Here is a 17,807-nt window from a genome sequence, read left to right on the forward strand (position 1 = left end):
AATGTCACCACAAATGTAAAATTCTTTCCTTATTTGATTTTTTTAAAACAACGAGGCTTTAAATAACCGGTATTATCAACTATTAGTTATTAGTTTAGAGCTACAAGATTTAGCGGGGGAAACAGTTTGGCACATCCCAAACCTTCAATTATTTACGTCTTAATTATGTGACGTCATTAATTAACTTAGTAATCGGTAGGTAGCAGCACAGCACCACTCGTTAAACGTGTAAAACCTGAGAGCAAGAGCCGGTGACCGATCACCTCACGCTTTTTTGAACGCGACGGGTTTCACGTGCAAATATATATTGTTCTGACGGTATTTCCAATGATAGAGAACATATTGCTTTATTTCTAATTAAAAAATTTTTCTATAAAAAAATATCTACAAAAACTAAGTAGTTTTGCTTTTGGAATAAGATTTCTTTCTTTTTAAAATTCGTAGAAATTAATTTGCAACTACTAACTAAGGAATTTGATGACAAATGTTTCTAATATGGTTATAACTCTTTCATAACCGCTCTTTATTAATAAGTTATGTTGCTGGTTATCAAGAAGTCTGATATCGATCTAAGTGTCTGCTGAAATCAAACAACTTTGGCATCGGCTCTCTGATTGAAATACAAATTTCGTAAACTCGACTTTGTTTGACAACAAAAATAAATGGTGGGGGTTTCAAATTTATTAGTCGCAGTTTATGACGTTCTATTCTGCTTGAGAAAACACTCAATTTAAGACTTTGAATGCAAAAAGTTTTCTTGGGAATATCCTTTGCTAGTTCAACTTATGAGGGAGTGTAGTTAAAATAATTATAATTATTATAAAAGGGTGAGCGATGGCTTGAGCCGTATTGGTACAGTATGAGGCATGTGTGGAAAGGGGGGGGTCACCGGCTTCTAGTGCCGTTGATCTCAATGGCGGACTGGCGCGCCACCCAATCCAAGGTCGCTAAACTGCGTAAATGCGTTGTTCTATCAGATGTGGTCTTGACACAACTATCTGACATACTTTGCGATATATCATATAACGGTATTGATTTATGTTCACCGTTATTCATACACGGCTATAGTCGTATAAGGCACAGGAGGTCAGTCATTGGCCGGCTTTTGTAGCCGTATTTGGCATGCAATGGGTTAATACCAAACGTAACATAAGACTGTACCACAAACGGACGGAGATTAACAAATTCAATATTAAAAAGTTTTTGTAATCGCATTCAGGAAAGCAGCTTATCTATTATATTCATCTATGGAGGGAGGTCCGGTTGTGTCAACTCACACATTAGACCGTTCAACATAAATGCATTTCGTCACATAAGTTTGTTTAACACACTCCCTACCAGGTGTCAGGATACTATACATACAGAGCAGTGTGACGGTTGGTAGTGAATCTGTTAATAGATGTATTCATCACAAACAGTTATTTAATTCCGTATTACCGTTTGCAAAGCAAATATAGCAAAATATAATAACCAAAACATTTTGACACGTGTTTGTGAAACCTATGAATACGAGCATAACACAGCTTATATATAATAAATTAAAATGTAATTCAAAATTAATAGTTGTGACACAGGGAACATTTAGATTTTTGTGTTGTCAACACTGGGAGCTCCTAGTGTGATATGGCTCAAAATATATCATCGCATAAACTGTTGCGTTATAGGCATACAGACTACAATGGAAGCTCCGGGCCAGGCGGTCCTATTGGGCGCTGGGTGTATTGAATATATCGCGAGCTCCGAACGTGTTCCTCGTGTATATATATATCTATATATATATATCTATATATATATATATATCTATATATAGATATATAAAAATTTGAACGAATGGTGTTTTTGGCCTCTGGGGACATCAAAATGAAAAAGTAAATCGGTCCCGGGCTTAGGTCTTACCATGAGACCTACGGTAATAGCTACTTCCCTATAGGGAAATTCGCTAAAAATGTGACTTTCAGTTTCGTTTTTCTACGTAATTAGATTTTTGTTGGCAGTTCTTACTGCATGAAGCTCGTTTTTAGGCAAAAAATAAACTATTTACCAGATTTGAAGAAAATCGTCGGAGCCGTTTTCGAGATCTTTCTGCAAGCAAGCAAGCAAGCATACATACACGCAAACATTGCTCGTATTAGAGTATAGGATTATGCCAATTAACTTCCCAGACCCAGGTAGTTTACGAAACAACTTTCGTGGTGAGACGGGCGAATCACGATTATAATAAGTTTACATAATTAAGAGACTTGAGTCGTCATTATGTTGAATAACTACAGTAGAACCTTCATTTTTTGTTGACTACTAATTACCGAAGTTATCTGAGATTTATGAAGCCTAAACAATACTACTGATTCAGATATCGTGTAATGTTTATCAGCGCTTATCTGCCTGGCAGTGGCAGTGTGTTTACGTTTGGTTTATTGCGCTATTGCAACCTGCAGTGTGTAGCCACAATATAATGTACAGCACAGGAGTCGGTAGACGGTATCACTGTATCACTGGATTACCGAGATAATGGTGATAACAATGACGCATGTCTCTGCCCCCCGCGAAATATTCTCAAAATAACTTCGCGAACAAACTACTCTGGCGGCCTCGACTCAAAATACTCACTGACACGCCGCGCCGGTCGGTAAACAACGCGCGACGCCGACCACTCCGCGTCCGTCGGGTCGTGGTCACTTTGAAACTTGTTAATTATAGTTATCATATAGGTGCATCATCTAATAATAATATGATCTATGTAGCATGATGTCGACAAAGTGTGAATCGTCAACGAAACCAGCACCATCTCGTGCAACCAGTACCTAATGGCAAGATGGATTGTGAAAGTTTCACACACACGCACATTTCGCTCAAAAATCGTTTAGAAGCCTTAGCTGGTTGTTTCACAAACATATGTTCAAAGAATTTTATCTTCAAACCATAAACATGTATTCCTTTTGGTCTTTTGAACATAATATACTACGTATAATATATAATACGTGAAGCCGTTTTTGATTAACACAACTCCTCCCTTATTTGTAGACCAATTTCAACGTTTAAGGTGGCAAAAGATTCGTCTCAATTTGAAGTTTTGAAATAAGGTTTTAGAATTTAAAAATTCCTACCCTCGGGTGTGAGAACCTCTCCAATGTCGGGTTTTCCCCATGAGAAATCAATCAAATTTCAAAACAAAAAACAGCTATTTATTAAAGAAACTCATTAGCTTTTTAGAGGACTTTTTAGAGGAACTTTTTAGGAGTAAATATTTATGTTTGTAATATTCAGTAGGTTAAAACCAAGTTAAACAGTTAATCAGTTTTCACAGAAAATGCCTGGAGTTTAAAGAAGAAATATTGAAAACTATGGAGGAGACAATTATTAATAATAAAGATATCGCATGCGTATGAGGAGAGTAAGAAAAAGAGAGGCCTGGTCTAACAGATACCCATCGTCATCGAGATAAACATTTTCTTGGTGAGATGAATACTATTTGCCAGTTCCGCTATGCAACTTAGTTTTGTGTTGTTTGGTTGGAATACTGGTGTGCTTCAAAAAGAAAACTGTGCGGCAAAAGTAAAAAGTATGCGGCAAGAGTAAGTAGATGCAGCAATTAACTTTCTGTGCTATAATCAGTGCAAGGAAGGCCACTTTTTAGGCGACTGTTAGGAAAATAGAATTTTAACTTCGAACAATCAGCATATTATCACAAATGATGGACCTAGAAAAATAATAAATATCCAACTAGAAGAGCTTTGTCTTATAAATGGGTCGCCGGAATTGTATCCCCCTGGAATTTTACCCCCTGGGCAAAGCTGACGTCACTATGACGTAGTAACCTGAGTGGCCAAAAGTTTGTTCGCGGCGGAATTTTACCCCCGCGGATTTGGAAGTCTAATGAAAATAGTCAGAGCGTGATTAATTTGATTAGCGATAAAAACCGGAATTTTACCCCCTGTCCATATAACTAGCGTTTAGGCAACTGAAGATGTACGGGCCGGATTTTTACCCCCGGAATTTTACCCCCGGAATTTTACCCCCCGGAATTTGACCCCCTGGCTGATTTTAGAAATTGAATGATTGATTTTCTTATTTCTGTTTTTAATTAATTGTAAACATTTCATTATTTAGTAGCCTATCTTTATTTATTTATTTTGTAATCTCAACTAAGTAAACAGAATTTGCTGTTTTATTTTGATCATATTAACCAACAGTTGGCTTCAAAGATCGAATCCTGACACTCGAATCTCAAAACTAATATTAAACCCTGTTCGATTAGTTAATGTTACATATAAGTTAAGATAGGCTACTTAATAATAAAATGTTTACCATTAAATTAAAACTGAATGACGATAATTAATCATTCTCACTAATTTATATCTGGCCAGGGGGTAAAATTCCGGGGGTAAAAATCCGGGCCGTACATTCTAGGTTTTTATAATTTGATGTGTTCTGATTAAACTCACAACCGTGAAAATATATGTTTAATTCCGCGTTTAATCCATCGAGCTGATGTCGCGAAACTCAAAAGTTCGCGGCCGGAATTTTACCCACTGGTTTGTGACGTCACGTTTGCCCAGGGGGTAAAATTCCAAGGGGATAAAAATCCGATACCCCTTATAAATTACACAGTCCCATCGAAGCCTATTCAATTTAAATCATATCTTATGTCAAAAAATATAAAGATAACCCTCAGTTACACGGTTTTTTTCACTGTCACCGTTTTAATGCATTTTCAAACGCTTGGTCATAAACTTGGTACACTTTTTTGTACGTATTATCATTTTTGGACATTCCTATCGACTTTTTATCTATGAAAATAAGTTATCTGACAATGGATTCAGCTTCAGTATGTAGGCCTACTATTAGATTTGAGATACTGTAGAAAGTTAAGTTCAAACGGCAGTTTACAAGGTTGTGGGTCTGTGATACTCTGCCAAGTGCGTTGTACACATAGTATCGTCTGTTTATTTGCGATGGTCGAGCCCCCGTCTCCGTTTCGCGAGTCCAGCAATAGATTCTCATTTGCCACTAGGGAACCGCGCCGCTTGCTCAACGACGCCGCGACGTTTCGCTTCAGATACTGCGGACTTCCTCAAGTCAAGTGCGCAGGTAACTGACGTCGTCTTCTCGCGGTGAGAGGCTAACGTTATTTTTAAGGTATTTTCTGTTCTGTGTTCTTGTACTGTACGACAGTTAAACTTTTATTAACGGAATGATTTCGATTTAAGTATTATTTACAATTAATGTTGACAAGTCATTTTTTCTATTGGCCTTTTATAATAAAATTAAAATGGCAAGGTTTTTTGAAAAAAATCGAAGTAAACCTAAGTATTAATGAATACATTTAGTACCTTTGACAAATTCTATTCCAATACGTTTATAAATAGTCTAAAATATTTAGAGCTATTATTTTTGCGCTTAAATAAAACTATGGTTAAAAACGCGCTCGCAACACCAAAAATTGTAATCTAACGTTTGAAGCATATAGCTACTGGCTTTACAGTAGGTATACGACTAACTCATGTTAGAAGCATAGCAATGACTTTACATTATACGATAAACTCACGTTTGAAGCATAGCAATGGCTTTACAGTATACTATATATATTAGAGCTATAGTTTTGTTTTATACGTTTTTGACGGGGCCAACACAAAATAACATAAAAATATATCTGCAAAGTGAGCCGCAATGGCATTTGCATCTCTCTCTAGGGTTGTTTTACTAGACTGTATTCTTTAGGACGTTGTAAGTACTTTCAAAATATGACTCTGACCACTTGTGGTATAAGAATGTCAAATGTCAGAATGAAAATTATTAGTTAATTCAATTCCATTGTCATTCATTGATGAAACTAAAACTTATCATATCCAAATGTACTAAACATAGTTCTACCATAAATAATCCTTTTCAATCATATGACAAATTTTGGTTTAAAATGTATAACAAGTGGTAGAAATAAAATAACACGGTCATTAATGACGATACAAATAATTGTACTGAAATTATTTGTTCCACTGTTTCTGCAGCCATAACATCTGTCATTTCTCTGATAACAACAATAACATACACACAAACTATAATGTTTGGAGGATGACCTTTCTAGGTAAATACTGAAACGCATGCAAACTCTCCCAATTAAAACTCGTGTTTTTCACTCAATCACCTTTGGGCAGGGCTGCTCAGCGGGGACCTGCTACCAGTGCTAACACTGATTCTGATACTTGACTTTTGCTGAAACATTAGCATTAGCAATGACAGTGACCCTGCCAGCAGTGCCACCGCCACGCCGCGGTCTGCTACACAGATGGGTCATCCCCTCTCTGCGTTGAAGGTTGCACTTTCAGCTTTCTTCAGACACGTTGCTTGTAAATGTCACAGACTCTCTTTACCGCAAACAACCCGAGAGTAAATGCCAAAATATGCAACAGAGGACGGTGTCACGAGTTGCTCTTTATCTTATCGTTCATAGAGTTTGACTATTCACGCGTCGTCAGAGATAAAATATCATTTTACGTGTTGTACCATACCCAACCCATCATGTATTATGGAGGATCGTGCCGTATCTCGCACCGCACAACACTGCTCAACACTGCGTCTCGGTGAGACACAAGCAACTCTCGCTGCAGTAATAAGTAGCCAATCAGTCACGCCGGAAGTTGTCGAAAACATTGACTGTTTGCGGAAACAACTGTGCTGTGTCGTGGTCATTGATCATTCAGGCTGTGGCTCGGCTTGGACCACACTACAGCCTTGACTTGACGTTGACAACGTGCTGTATTTTTAAACTGTGCGTGATGCTTACTGCAATTGCTGCTAGAGCGCTCCGCTGTCTTTGTGCTAGCATTGACTATTGCTAGTGTGTACTAGCATTGACTATACACCTCTACTAGATTGAACATGTAATGCATTTAGTTGATAACCAGATAGCGGTGCGGAGCAACGCAACCTATCGTCATATAACGGAAACATGTGTTCTGTCTGGTGCTGCCCCCGCGCGGAGAATGTGAAAGCTACTAGCACTAGCACACTACAATGAGAGACGAGACTAGTCGGCGCTCGGCTCGGCAGTCGCCGGGGCCGATGACGGCGGAAGTGATGTAAATAAATAAAACTATCACTTCCATTATCTCACCCACACGGGCTCAACGTCGAGTGACATAACTCTGGCCTCTGACACTGCTGACACCGTGTTCATGTAAGGATAGTCAGCTGTTACTATGCAACTTTTGTTAATGAAACATTAAACCATTAAACAAAAGTATCAACTGACTTGATGTTTTCAACATGACACGGTTCGGGAACGCCTCACCATTAATAAATAGATTATTTCAACACCGGATACACATTTTAAAATGAACCTTTCATTAACTGTACTATACAATATAAAATGGCAAAAATCAACATTAGTAAATCTAGTTATGTAACAGCCTGCTGTACACTATTGATTAGTTAAAAAGTTAAAAATATTGATTACACTATTGATTACACTATATTGGTTACACTATTGATTAGTTAAAGAAGTGTTAAAAATATTTGCTTAGACGCTATTTCTAATTAATTTTAACAGAGTAATTATGATACTTATTTTTTATGAGAAATAGCTACAATGAGTCAAAACCACAGATTTGAATTAGGGGACTAGGCATGTGTAAGTAGTCCGTTCCCTGACGGTGTAGGGCGCGAGTTGCCCCGTCTCAATTCGTTGGGACATGACATGCCGCTCGCTACCTTTGAGTGACGTGTCATAAAGTTTTTGTGCCATCTCCTTCATCCCTTAGTTTGACGCCAAAATGTTAAAAGCTGTATTGTTGCCAAACTTCAGTTCGCAAATGTTTGAGCACGGCGACGGTCGTAACGGTTGTGCACGTCGTCGTTAGTTTTGACCGGTGTGTCGTGTCGATTTCGAGTGCGTGTGTTTAACGTATGTTGGTGAAAACGTAGGGACTTTTTTATTTACTGTTTCAGAATTGGTGACGAATACTTCTAGGTATTGTTCCATGGGTCAAAATAAAACTCCCAAGTTAATGAGAATGTAAGTTATAAGAGCCTACCAACGTAGGCATCCACTATTTTTCATTTTTATATACTAATTTATGTTTATTAACTTAGTCCAAGTTTCGTATTTTTCCATAAGATTAACATGGGAAACAAATATTGTTATGAAACTCCAGCTGTTGTCAGAAATTAAAAGTGAGAAAAAGGATATATGTTAATTGTAAACACAGTCAATAAGTTTGCAAATTTAACAGTTAGTTTGCTACAAACATTTACTTACTTGGTTGAAATGAAATATTTACTATTTGAATTTTGGGTTGGCGTAAATATTACAATGAAAAATACTCCCGCCGCAGCAAACCTGCCGACTAAGCGAATTTCCATTCGTCTTAATTGATTTTCAATTAAATATATTTTAATAACATTAAGTTTAACGAGTACCTAGGTTTGCTGCTACAAGGAAACTAATAAAGTGTGTTTTTTTGTAAAATATTGATAGCTTAGTACAAAATAAATAAATTTGATCGAAATACAAAATACATCCATAAACAAGCAAACTACAATATTTTACAATAATCTCCATAAGAATAACATGGGAATTATAAATTTAAAATTTTTAAATTTTCTCCGTTACTATTAACCGAACAAAAATACTTTTATATACTAAATTAATTGTTTTTTTAAGCTCTTTAAAAAGGTCTAAAGAGAAATTGGGAAATTTTGTGTTTTGAGGGTCAAAAGTGAGAAAAACCAATTTTTACCCCATAAAACCCCCCGTAAAGCCCCGTTCCCATGGTCCGATCATGCTGGTTCGCGAACTCATTCAAGTTTATCCCGCTTTACACTTTTAAACCAAATTTCATCAAAATCGGACAAAAATTACTCAAGTTATCGCGTTCACGGACGTATATATATATAAGTCTATATATATATATACATATATAAAAATTTGAACGAATGGTGTTTTTGGCCTCTGGGGACATCAAAATGAAAAAGTAAATCGGTCCCGGGTCTAGGTCTTACCGTGCCACCTACGGTAATAGCTACTTCCCTATAGGGAAATTCGCTAAAACGAGAAAGCCTGGATAAATTGTTATACTAAAAAGAAAACTGAATTAACACTGTGCTGCATTTCTTAGTAATCATTGAAAGAGCCGATTTGCAAACTATGGAAACATAAAAAAGCCATAGAACACCACCAAGGAAAAGAAATAGAAATAATGAGTTTTTTTTATACAGGGTGTCCCAGAACTCTCTACCAATATTTTAGGGCATTGCTCCTGAGTAAGAAACATACCTAAATATCATATTTAAATTGTCCGGAAGTCCTTAGTTACTCACACAGCCGCCATTTTGTTTTTTCCATTTATTAATTTTTTTTCTAAAGAATGGTTAAACATACGAAATGGAAACTTTGCACAAACATTAATGACAACTAGACAAAGCTACAAAAAAATTATGAAGATTTTTCAAATTCATAAAACAAAATGGCGACCATTTAAAATGTTGTTTCTTAAATAGCTCAAAAACCGTTGATTTTATAAAAATTTTAAATGGCCGCCATTTTGTTTTATGAATTTGAAAAATCTTCATAATTTTTTTGTAGCTTTGTCTAGTTGTTCTTAATGTTTGTGCAAAGTTTCCATTTCGTATGTTTAACCATTATTTAGAAAAAAAATTAATAACTGAAAAAAACAAAATGGCGGCTGTGTGAGTAACTAAGGACTTCCGGACAATTTAAATATGATATTTAGGTATGTTTCTTACCCAGGAGCAATGCCCTAAAATATTGGTAGAGAGTTCCGGGACACCCTGTATAATCTTTTTTATATAAATGTTGATTAAATCGATCTGTTATGTAAATCTTGAGTATTCCATAATCTTTGAGTCGAATCTTTTAAATTCATCAAAAATTATTACTGTTATTTGTTTTAAAATATCGTCTGTAACACTTAGCAATTGCTCGATTTCGAGCAACAGGGACACTAGTATTTATATATTTCAAACTCATCAAAGTATTTAATAAATTTCCTTTCGCACAGTACTGTAGAATTTGGAGACCATCATTTGTATCCAGCATATAAATTGCTTATTATTGTCAACAATTTTCAATATAACATTTTAATCTCGTAACGTTTTCTGACCCATTAGAATGAACATTTGATTTGTCAAGTTGATGCTATATTTAGATATATATTTGTTATATACTTCCATCAAAAAATTACACCGTTTACACATTATTAAAGTATTATGTAATATATCACCTGCGATCCCCGAAGGTTGATTTGTAATGTTTGAGTGCATTGGTTTTTTATGTACGTATGTTCATTTATTCTTATTATTAAATATATTATTCTAATAAGTGTTCTTAATTCTTTGTAGTTTCTAACCATGTTTCAATTTTCTTGTAGTTCATTTTCCTTAATCCATTATATACTAATAGAGTAGGGGTTTTGTCTAAGTCAAAAACCAATAATAGTTCATTAAATTGTAAAGCACCAAAGAATATTATAATTTATAGCAGGTGATGATTATAATTACTTGTTGACTAAAGTGTATATTTAATTCCACTTAGAAACTACTTCTGCGAAAAAGCAATTCATCTGTCATACAGACAGTACACTTTTGTTCTATGATTTACAACTTCACTCTAAGAATGTTCAGTGTTGAAAACGTCCTCAGTGAAATGATAAAAATTAGGCATAACATGGTCTCCAAGCCAACATTTTGTATAAAGATTAAAAAAATACTTTTGTATTAATCATATTTAGTCGTAAATATGCCATGTTTTGGAAAAGTTTCTGGAAATTATTATCTATTTTGCTTTAATGAAAATCAGCTGACTTTTGCCAATGGATACGAAGACACACAATCAAAGTAAGTAGGCAAGCTATATATCACGCAATATCTCAAGGGGGACCCAGCAATTTGTACTTTTTACCGCGCGCTAATCAACAAGTTGATCGTCACTGCTCGGGACTCGCGGCTCGCAATCGCAATACGCATCGTAGCCGAGGCTGTCTGCAGTGACAGACGACGGGCGCTCGCAGCGCGATCCTACGTTATCTAAGGGAACTAAAGGCGCTTGAAGAGCGCCTAGCGTCATCTAACATAACTACGTGGACCATACACTAACGCAGAACAGTGTATTGTTAACAAAGCGACCGCATAGTGTTCAATCTAGTAGAGGTGTATAGTCAATGGTACTAGTATTCAATTCAAATCCCTGCAAATGGATTTAATCTAAGTCTATAAGTGATATTGCCGCAACCACTAGGTCTAGCCTGAAGTAATGTGTAAAACTATCCCGGGCCAATGCTTAGTGTCATAAAAATGTATAGTGAAAACAAAATTTATTCAATCTCTTTAAAGCCAAAAGAACATTTTCTTACATAGATTGCAAGACAACTTATAGGCATAAGGTCTTACTTTATAGTTATGTGTAGTAGCGAATTTCCCCATAGGGAAAGTAGTTAGTACCGTAGGTGGCACGGTACGACCTAGACCCGGGTACAAAAACACCATTCGTTCAAATTTGTATATATATATATATATACTAGCTGACCCGGCGAACTTCGTATCGCCTAAGTTATAGGTTTCCCCTAAGACAGACCGATGGAAAGAAAGTACCGTTACGTTTAATTTTCAAGATGATCTCGTTCGCATCGCTCAATCACGTCCTGGTTGAAGTTCGTTCGCTACGCTCACTCACCTTTGGGTTGGAGCTCGTTCGCTACGCTCACTCACCTTTAGGTTGGAGCTCGTTCGCTGCGCTCACTTGCCTTCAGGTTAGCTCGTTCGCTACGCTAACTCGCCTCCAGGTTGAAGTTCGTTTGCTACGCTCACTCACCTTTGGGTTGGAGCTCGTTTGCTACGCTCACTCACCTTTAGGTTGGAGCTCGTTCGCTGCACTCACTTGCCTTCAGGTTAGCTCGTTCGCTACGCTAACTCGCCTCCAGGTTGAAGTTCGTTCGCTACGCTCACTCACCTTTTGGTTGCAAATTAGCTGTTGTCATAAATGTAAAAGAAATAATAGTGCTGCACCCTGGTAATCCTTGTAACTTTAATGCTATTGAACATCATAGAACAGAACCAACTTGTTTAATTGCAACAGCTGTTAAGATTCATTAATTCCATTTCTCATAAGGTTAACATGGGAAACTCCAGAGCCACTGGGGCGGAGCCCTTTTAAGAATTTCGAAACGGGAAATAGTTTTTATTCTAGTTTTATTGTAGTTCTAGTTTTATTGTAGTTTTTATTCTCCATAAAAAGAACATGGGAATTTTAAATTTACAGTTTTTTGGAATTTTCTCCGTAACTATTGGGCGCATAATAACGCTTCAATATACTAAATTGTTTGTTTTTTAAGCTCTACAAAATGGTTTGGAAAGAAAATGCTAAATTTTAAGTTTTTAGGGTCAAAAATGGGAAAAACCAATTTTTGCCCCATAAAACCCCCCATAAACCCCTGTTCCCATAGTCCGATCATGCTGCTTCGTGAACTCGTTCGAATAAACGTAGGTTTATTTGTTTGTACCAAATTTCATCAAAATCTGATGATTTTTGCTCGAGTTATCGCGCTAACGGACACATATATATATATGAATTTGAACGGATGGTGTTTTTGGTCTCTAGGGACCTCAAAACGAAAAAGTAAATTGGTCCCGGGTCCAGGTCTTACCATGAGTACTACGGTAATAGCTTATTCCCTATATGGGAAATTCGCTAAAAAGGTAGTACTTAAACAGTCTGTGAGTGTATTGTATTTGAGCATTAAATCCCATATAAATATCATGTAATAATTCATCAATTTTATTACACATCGTACCCACACCTATAGCTTACACATATTATTTGGAATATTTTGTCAAATAATAGACAGAGGTAACAAATGCTGGCTGCCATAAGACAAGACTCAGTGGACTCAGACTGATGATTTGATGAGTTTAGTTTTAATGTATTAGGGCTAGAATACCAAGTCTTTTGTATGTTGCAGAGTGTAACAGAAGAGGGAAGACTCTGTAGAACAAAATGGATGAGTCCAAAATAGGGATGAGTCACCAGACCCTAGTGTCCAACGCAGGTCAAGCCGCCAAATTTCCTCAATATCTCGCAGCAATCATTGGTATGTTAATGGCTCAATTTTGTTTGGATTGTTTATAGGAGTTTATTTAGAAGACAATGTACCTCTCCTGATAGTAATAGTTCTGCAGGGAATTGAATGTACCACCCACAAGACCTTTAGCTCTCTGGTTCTAAGGTTGTCTAGAGGTCTCCTTAAGACTCTAGTTCCTTTTGAGTTCTTTTTGATTCCTTAGTGCAATTGTTTATTTAACATAGGACAGCAGATAGAAAAGTTGTAGTTTTTTAATATTATTGAAAAGAAAACTGATCAATATTTCCAACTCAAAGTCATACAATTTTTAAATACCAGAATTTTGAATCCCAAGCGTAAATCTTTAAGTCCAGACATCAAAATGTCAACAGCCCCTTACACCATGTGCTATCTTTGTGTGAAATTGAAGTTTAGGCTGCTGTGGTTTTGTAGTAAAAATACAGATATTCATGTAAATACTAATCAATACAACGTTACTTAGTGACTATCGGTGGCTTCATCTCTGGCACTTGTCTTGGCTGGACCTCTCCCACCAGCAACCCTCTGGTTGAAGAAAGCCAGTACAACTTCACCATCTCAAAAGATGACTTCTCATGGATCGGGTCCCTGATGCCAGTAGGAGCACTGGTTGCATGTCCGCTGGTGGGCTGGCTAGTGGACCGCATCGGACGCAAGAACACCATCCTCGTCCTGGTGTTCCCTGCGGTGGTAGGCTGGGCACTCATGATCTGGGCGGAGTCGGTGAGTAGCGGTTGTATTGGTATAAACTGTGTGGATGAGAATAAATGGTAGCTGCTTTACATAAATCATAACATTCTGCCCATTGCTTTAAACCTCCTGGTTAACAAATCTGGTTGTACAAGACTGTATGGTCAATTATCTTAATTAGTTTAAAAGTTACATACAGAGTATCCCTATATTCTACTATTGAAGTTTTATGGCGAAGACAATAATGTGCCGTTCCTAGTTGGCTTTGCAGGGAAGTAATGCACTGCCACCTACAAGATCTACAGGGAGGTCCAAAAATAACTTACATAAGAGAAACGTTTATTTACTAAATTTTAACTACATGGTAACATTTACGTACAGATAGAAAAACTCTAATGTTTTTGGTGATATTCAATTAATCTCAATATGGCCACCGTTTAAGGACCTGCCGGCATTAAATAAAAATTTAGCACATTACACATCTTTGCTGCAGTTCTCGAGGTTGGAATTAACATTGCATGGGTAATTTTTTTATTGCCAGCTGTTATTCTCAGTTCTTAAATTAAATTGTTCAATCAGCTGTTTTTAAAATAGTGGTAAAAGTTGTTCTTTGGTAATTTATTGTTGTTTATATTGATCCATAACAATTCATCAGAGCTATGCATATGGCTATGTGGTTTACAGAATTTAGATCAATATAGTCTCAGTTCTAAGACATTTTAGATTTGAGTATGTTGTTAATTACTCTCCTTTGCATAGCTAAATTAAGAACGGGTAAAGAAGTTTAAGGAAACAGGCAGTGTTTTGAAGGGCAAGTCGTAAGGGAGGCCATGAACATCATAAGAGGACGTAGAGCGAATATGGCAGTCTGCTCTTTGAAGTCCAAAGAAGTCTGTAAGTAAACGGGCTTAGAGCTAGGACTTCCAAAAACGACAGTCCACAGGGTGTTACGTATGAGATTGTCTTTGCGTACAAAATTAGCTCTTACATGACATTAAACCATCAGATAAACCTAAAAGGGTAGAGTTTTGTAATGTTATGATAACAAACAATGAGGATGATGATTTCTGAAATAGTATATTTCGTACCTAGGGCCGAAAATGAGGTTTTGCCGGCTAGAGATAGTTTTTAAGTTCGAGACGAAGTCGAGAACTTAAATTGATCGAGAGCTGCAAAACCATTTCGGTCCATGGTACGAACGCTATTTTTCACCACACTATACCCTATTAACACTATTCACCACAATAATAATGTACACTGATAGTCAATACAACTACAACTTTAAGGTTATAGGAAGAAATAATTTGAGGAATCAGCAAAAATAATAATAAATAGTTGCTAGGCAGCGCTGACAATTAAACAATTCTATTGTAATGTTCATATTTTAAAGAAAGTAAGCGGGCAGCTGATTTTGCGGCCCTAGGGATGTAAAAACCTGCTCGGTCCCCATCAAATGACGATGACAGCTGGCATGGCCAGCAAAACGTAACTTTCAGCCACCAATTAATGTATGAAAAACAGGTTAAAATATCATAGTGTGGTGAAAAAGTTATTTTCAGATTAAGAAACCTTTCACATCAATGGTCATGTCAATCGTCATAACTGTAGGATTTTGGGGTCAGAACCTCCGTATGAGTTTGTTGAGCATGAATGCGAACCTCCAAAAGCGATTGGTGTGTGTCAATGCACCATAGATGTTTTTGGACCATTTTTCTTTCCAGAAAATTCTGTACCGGTACGAGATATCTTGATATGCTGGAACTTATTACATTTCCCCAAATAGACGAAATTGAAACTGAGGTACAGTAGAACTCCGATTATCCGAATCAATTGGGACCAGACCCCATTCGGATAATCAAAAATTCGGATAATCGGAGTTTTACAGGAATTCCGGGAATTTCCAAGATAAATCCTCATTTCCGGTACTAAATGAATTTTTAATTAATAATAAATGAAATCAGAACATTTTTACAGTATACAATGCTCTTGGCACAAGTGTTCTAAACTTGTTCCTAATAACAATTCTTTGATATTTTCCAAACCATATTATTACTGTAGCTTTACATTATTAAAATTGTTGAAATAAGCGATTCGGATAATCGGCGATTCGTTTAATTGGAGTTCGGATAATTGGAGTTCTACTGTAGGTTCAATCTACTTCCAGCCGGATGGTGCTCCACCCTATTTCCACAACGGGATGTTTCGGGATGTTCTGGATGACAGGTTTCAAGATTGATGGATTGGAAAGGGAGGACCGACCATGGCCACCAAGGAGTCCAAACCTAGCTCCAATGGATTTTTTCTGGTCCTATATAAAGAACATTGTATATTCTGAGAAGATTAGAAACCTGAACCACCTGCGAGAGCAAATAAGAGATCCTATATTGCACATGTTACTTCAGAAATGCTAAGAAATGTTTGAGGGGGAGGTTGACTTTTGATTTGATGCTGGCAGAGCCTTGAATGGTCCCATATTAAGATTTATTGATGAATATCACCAAAAACTATATGAGTTTTTCTACCTATATGTAAATGTTACTATGTAGTTAAAATTTTGTCAATAACAATTTATCATAAAATGTGTCAGTTCTTTTTTTAGTTTATTTATTTATCATTTAGCATATTCTATTTAGAATATGACCATTCAAGACATGCATCCTATCCTTATGCCCCAACAGTAGTGTAAGTAAGAGTCTATGGGAACACATGGTTGAGTTGAACTGACAGTAGAAAGCAACATAGAAAGCTGGGCTCTCTGTCGCACATTCTCACTGCAACCCGCACTGCAACCCTACCAGTTACACTTCCTAAATATATAGAGCGGTTCTGCAATCATCATTCACTCATATTCAGCTTTGTATACTATAATAACGAGGAGAGAATGTTACTAGCCAAAAGCAATCATCCAAATTGATACTACATTTTTTACAGCAGATTGTATCACTCAAACTTTAACCTAAGTAATGTATTAAACAGTTGTTGTTGTGCAGGTGACCATGTTCTGCATAGGCAGATTCATCTCCGGCATCGCAGGAGGTGGCTACACGATTGTCGTTCCTCTCTACACCAATGAATATGCTGAAACCAGCATCCGAGGTACTCTAGGCACATACTTCCAGCTGCAACTCAACCTTGGAATCTTGTTTACTTATGTCATTGGAACTATTGTAAGTAGTTTAGTTACTGATATTCAATATTTTACAAATAACTTTTAACCTTATTGAAGTAACCACAGCTTCAAATTACATAAAGTAAAACTTTATGTAACTTAATTAAGTTCAATGAAGTGATGTTTCAACAGTCTTGCATTTGAACTATTTACTAGATACATATAAATGTTTGGTTAAAAGTAGTAAGTATAAAAATAAGAATTATGTGGGGAATTTATGTTAATTTGAAAGCAATGTGGACTGGATTAAAGTAATTTTGAATTGGAGACACTAACCTTTTGTTATTAAACTGATGCGTAGACTGGGGGCCCCCTTTGATGAATCCTGAAATGCTATAATGTTGATAAGTTCACTTTTTCAGTATGTAAATGTTAAAAAACACTTCAATTGTCTTTATAATAAGTTATAAGCCAGCAGTAAATATTTATGTTGGTATAGAGGTTTATGGTATTTGAAAATGTAGGAGAAAAGGCATGTTAAGTCCTCATAGCAACAGGACTTGCCCAAGAGTGTGCCACTACTCTACTGAAGGAAGGAGTTGGTCATGTGATACATATCAGTGACCAATCAGAGAGCTAGTCTTGAAACCATTGGGGTTTGAAGATACTGATGCACTCTATGAGGAAAACATTTAACTATTTGAAATGGTATTTAAATGGAGATTGTGGTGAAATCAGTTACATATTATTAGAGTGCATTAAAATTAAAAATTAATATAAGAATACTTAGAACAAAACAGTATATATATTTGACATACCGGCCCCCTTGAACCGATCCGGTTCAACAGAAAAACAAGAACCATGCATGATTGAAATATGAGGAATAAAAATAAGGAAGG

General features: G+C 36.5%; 1 protein-coding gene across 2 annotated transcripts in view; it reads left to right on the plus strand.

Moving 5' to 3' along the window:
- The window catches only part of LOC129005332 (facilitated trehalose transporter Tret1-like), an 85,303-nt gene that overhangs the window by 53,876 nt on the left and 13,620 nt on the right, over positions 1-17,807 (plus strand). For both annotated transcript variants that reach the window (XM_054434196.1, XM_054434197.1), the window contains exons 2-4: positions 12,972-13,100; positions 13,573-13,832; positions 16,790-16,966. In XM_054434196.1, coding sequence (XP_054290171.1) covers positions 13,007-13,100; positions 13,573-13,832; positions 16,790-16,966 — 531 coding nt within the window. In that variant the 5' untranslated portion in view covers positions 12,972-13,006. The remainder of the gene's footprint in view (positions 1-12,971; positions 13,101-13,572; positions 13,833-16,789; positions 16,967-17,807) is intronic.

This window comes from Macrosteles quadrilineatus, unplaced genomic scaffold, assembly GCF_028750875.1.
Source record: "Macrosteles quadrilineatus isolate MER2022 unplaced genomic scaffold, UCM_ALF_1.0 Scaffold_19__1_contigs__length_3004403, whole genome shotgun sequence".
NCBI classification, from domain to species: domain Eukaryota; kingdom Metazoa; phylum Arthropoda; class Insecta; order Hemiptera; family Cicadellidae; genus Macrosteles; species Macrosteles quadrilineatus.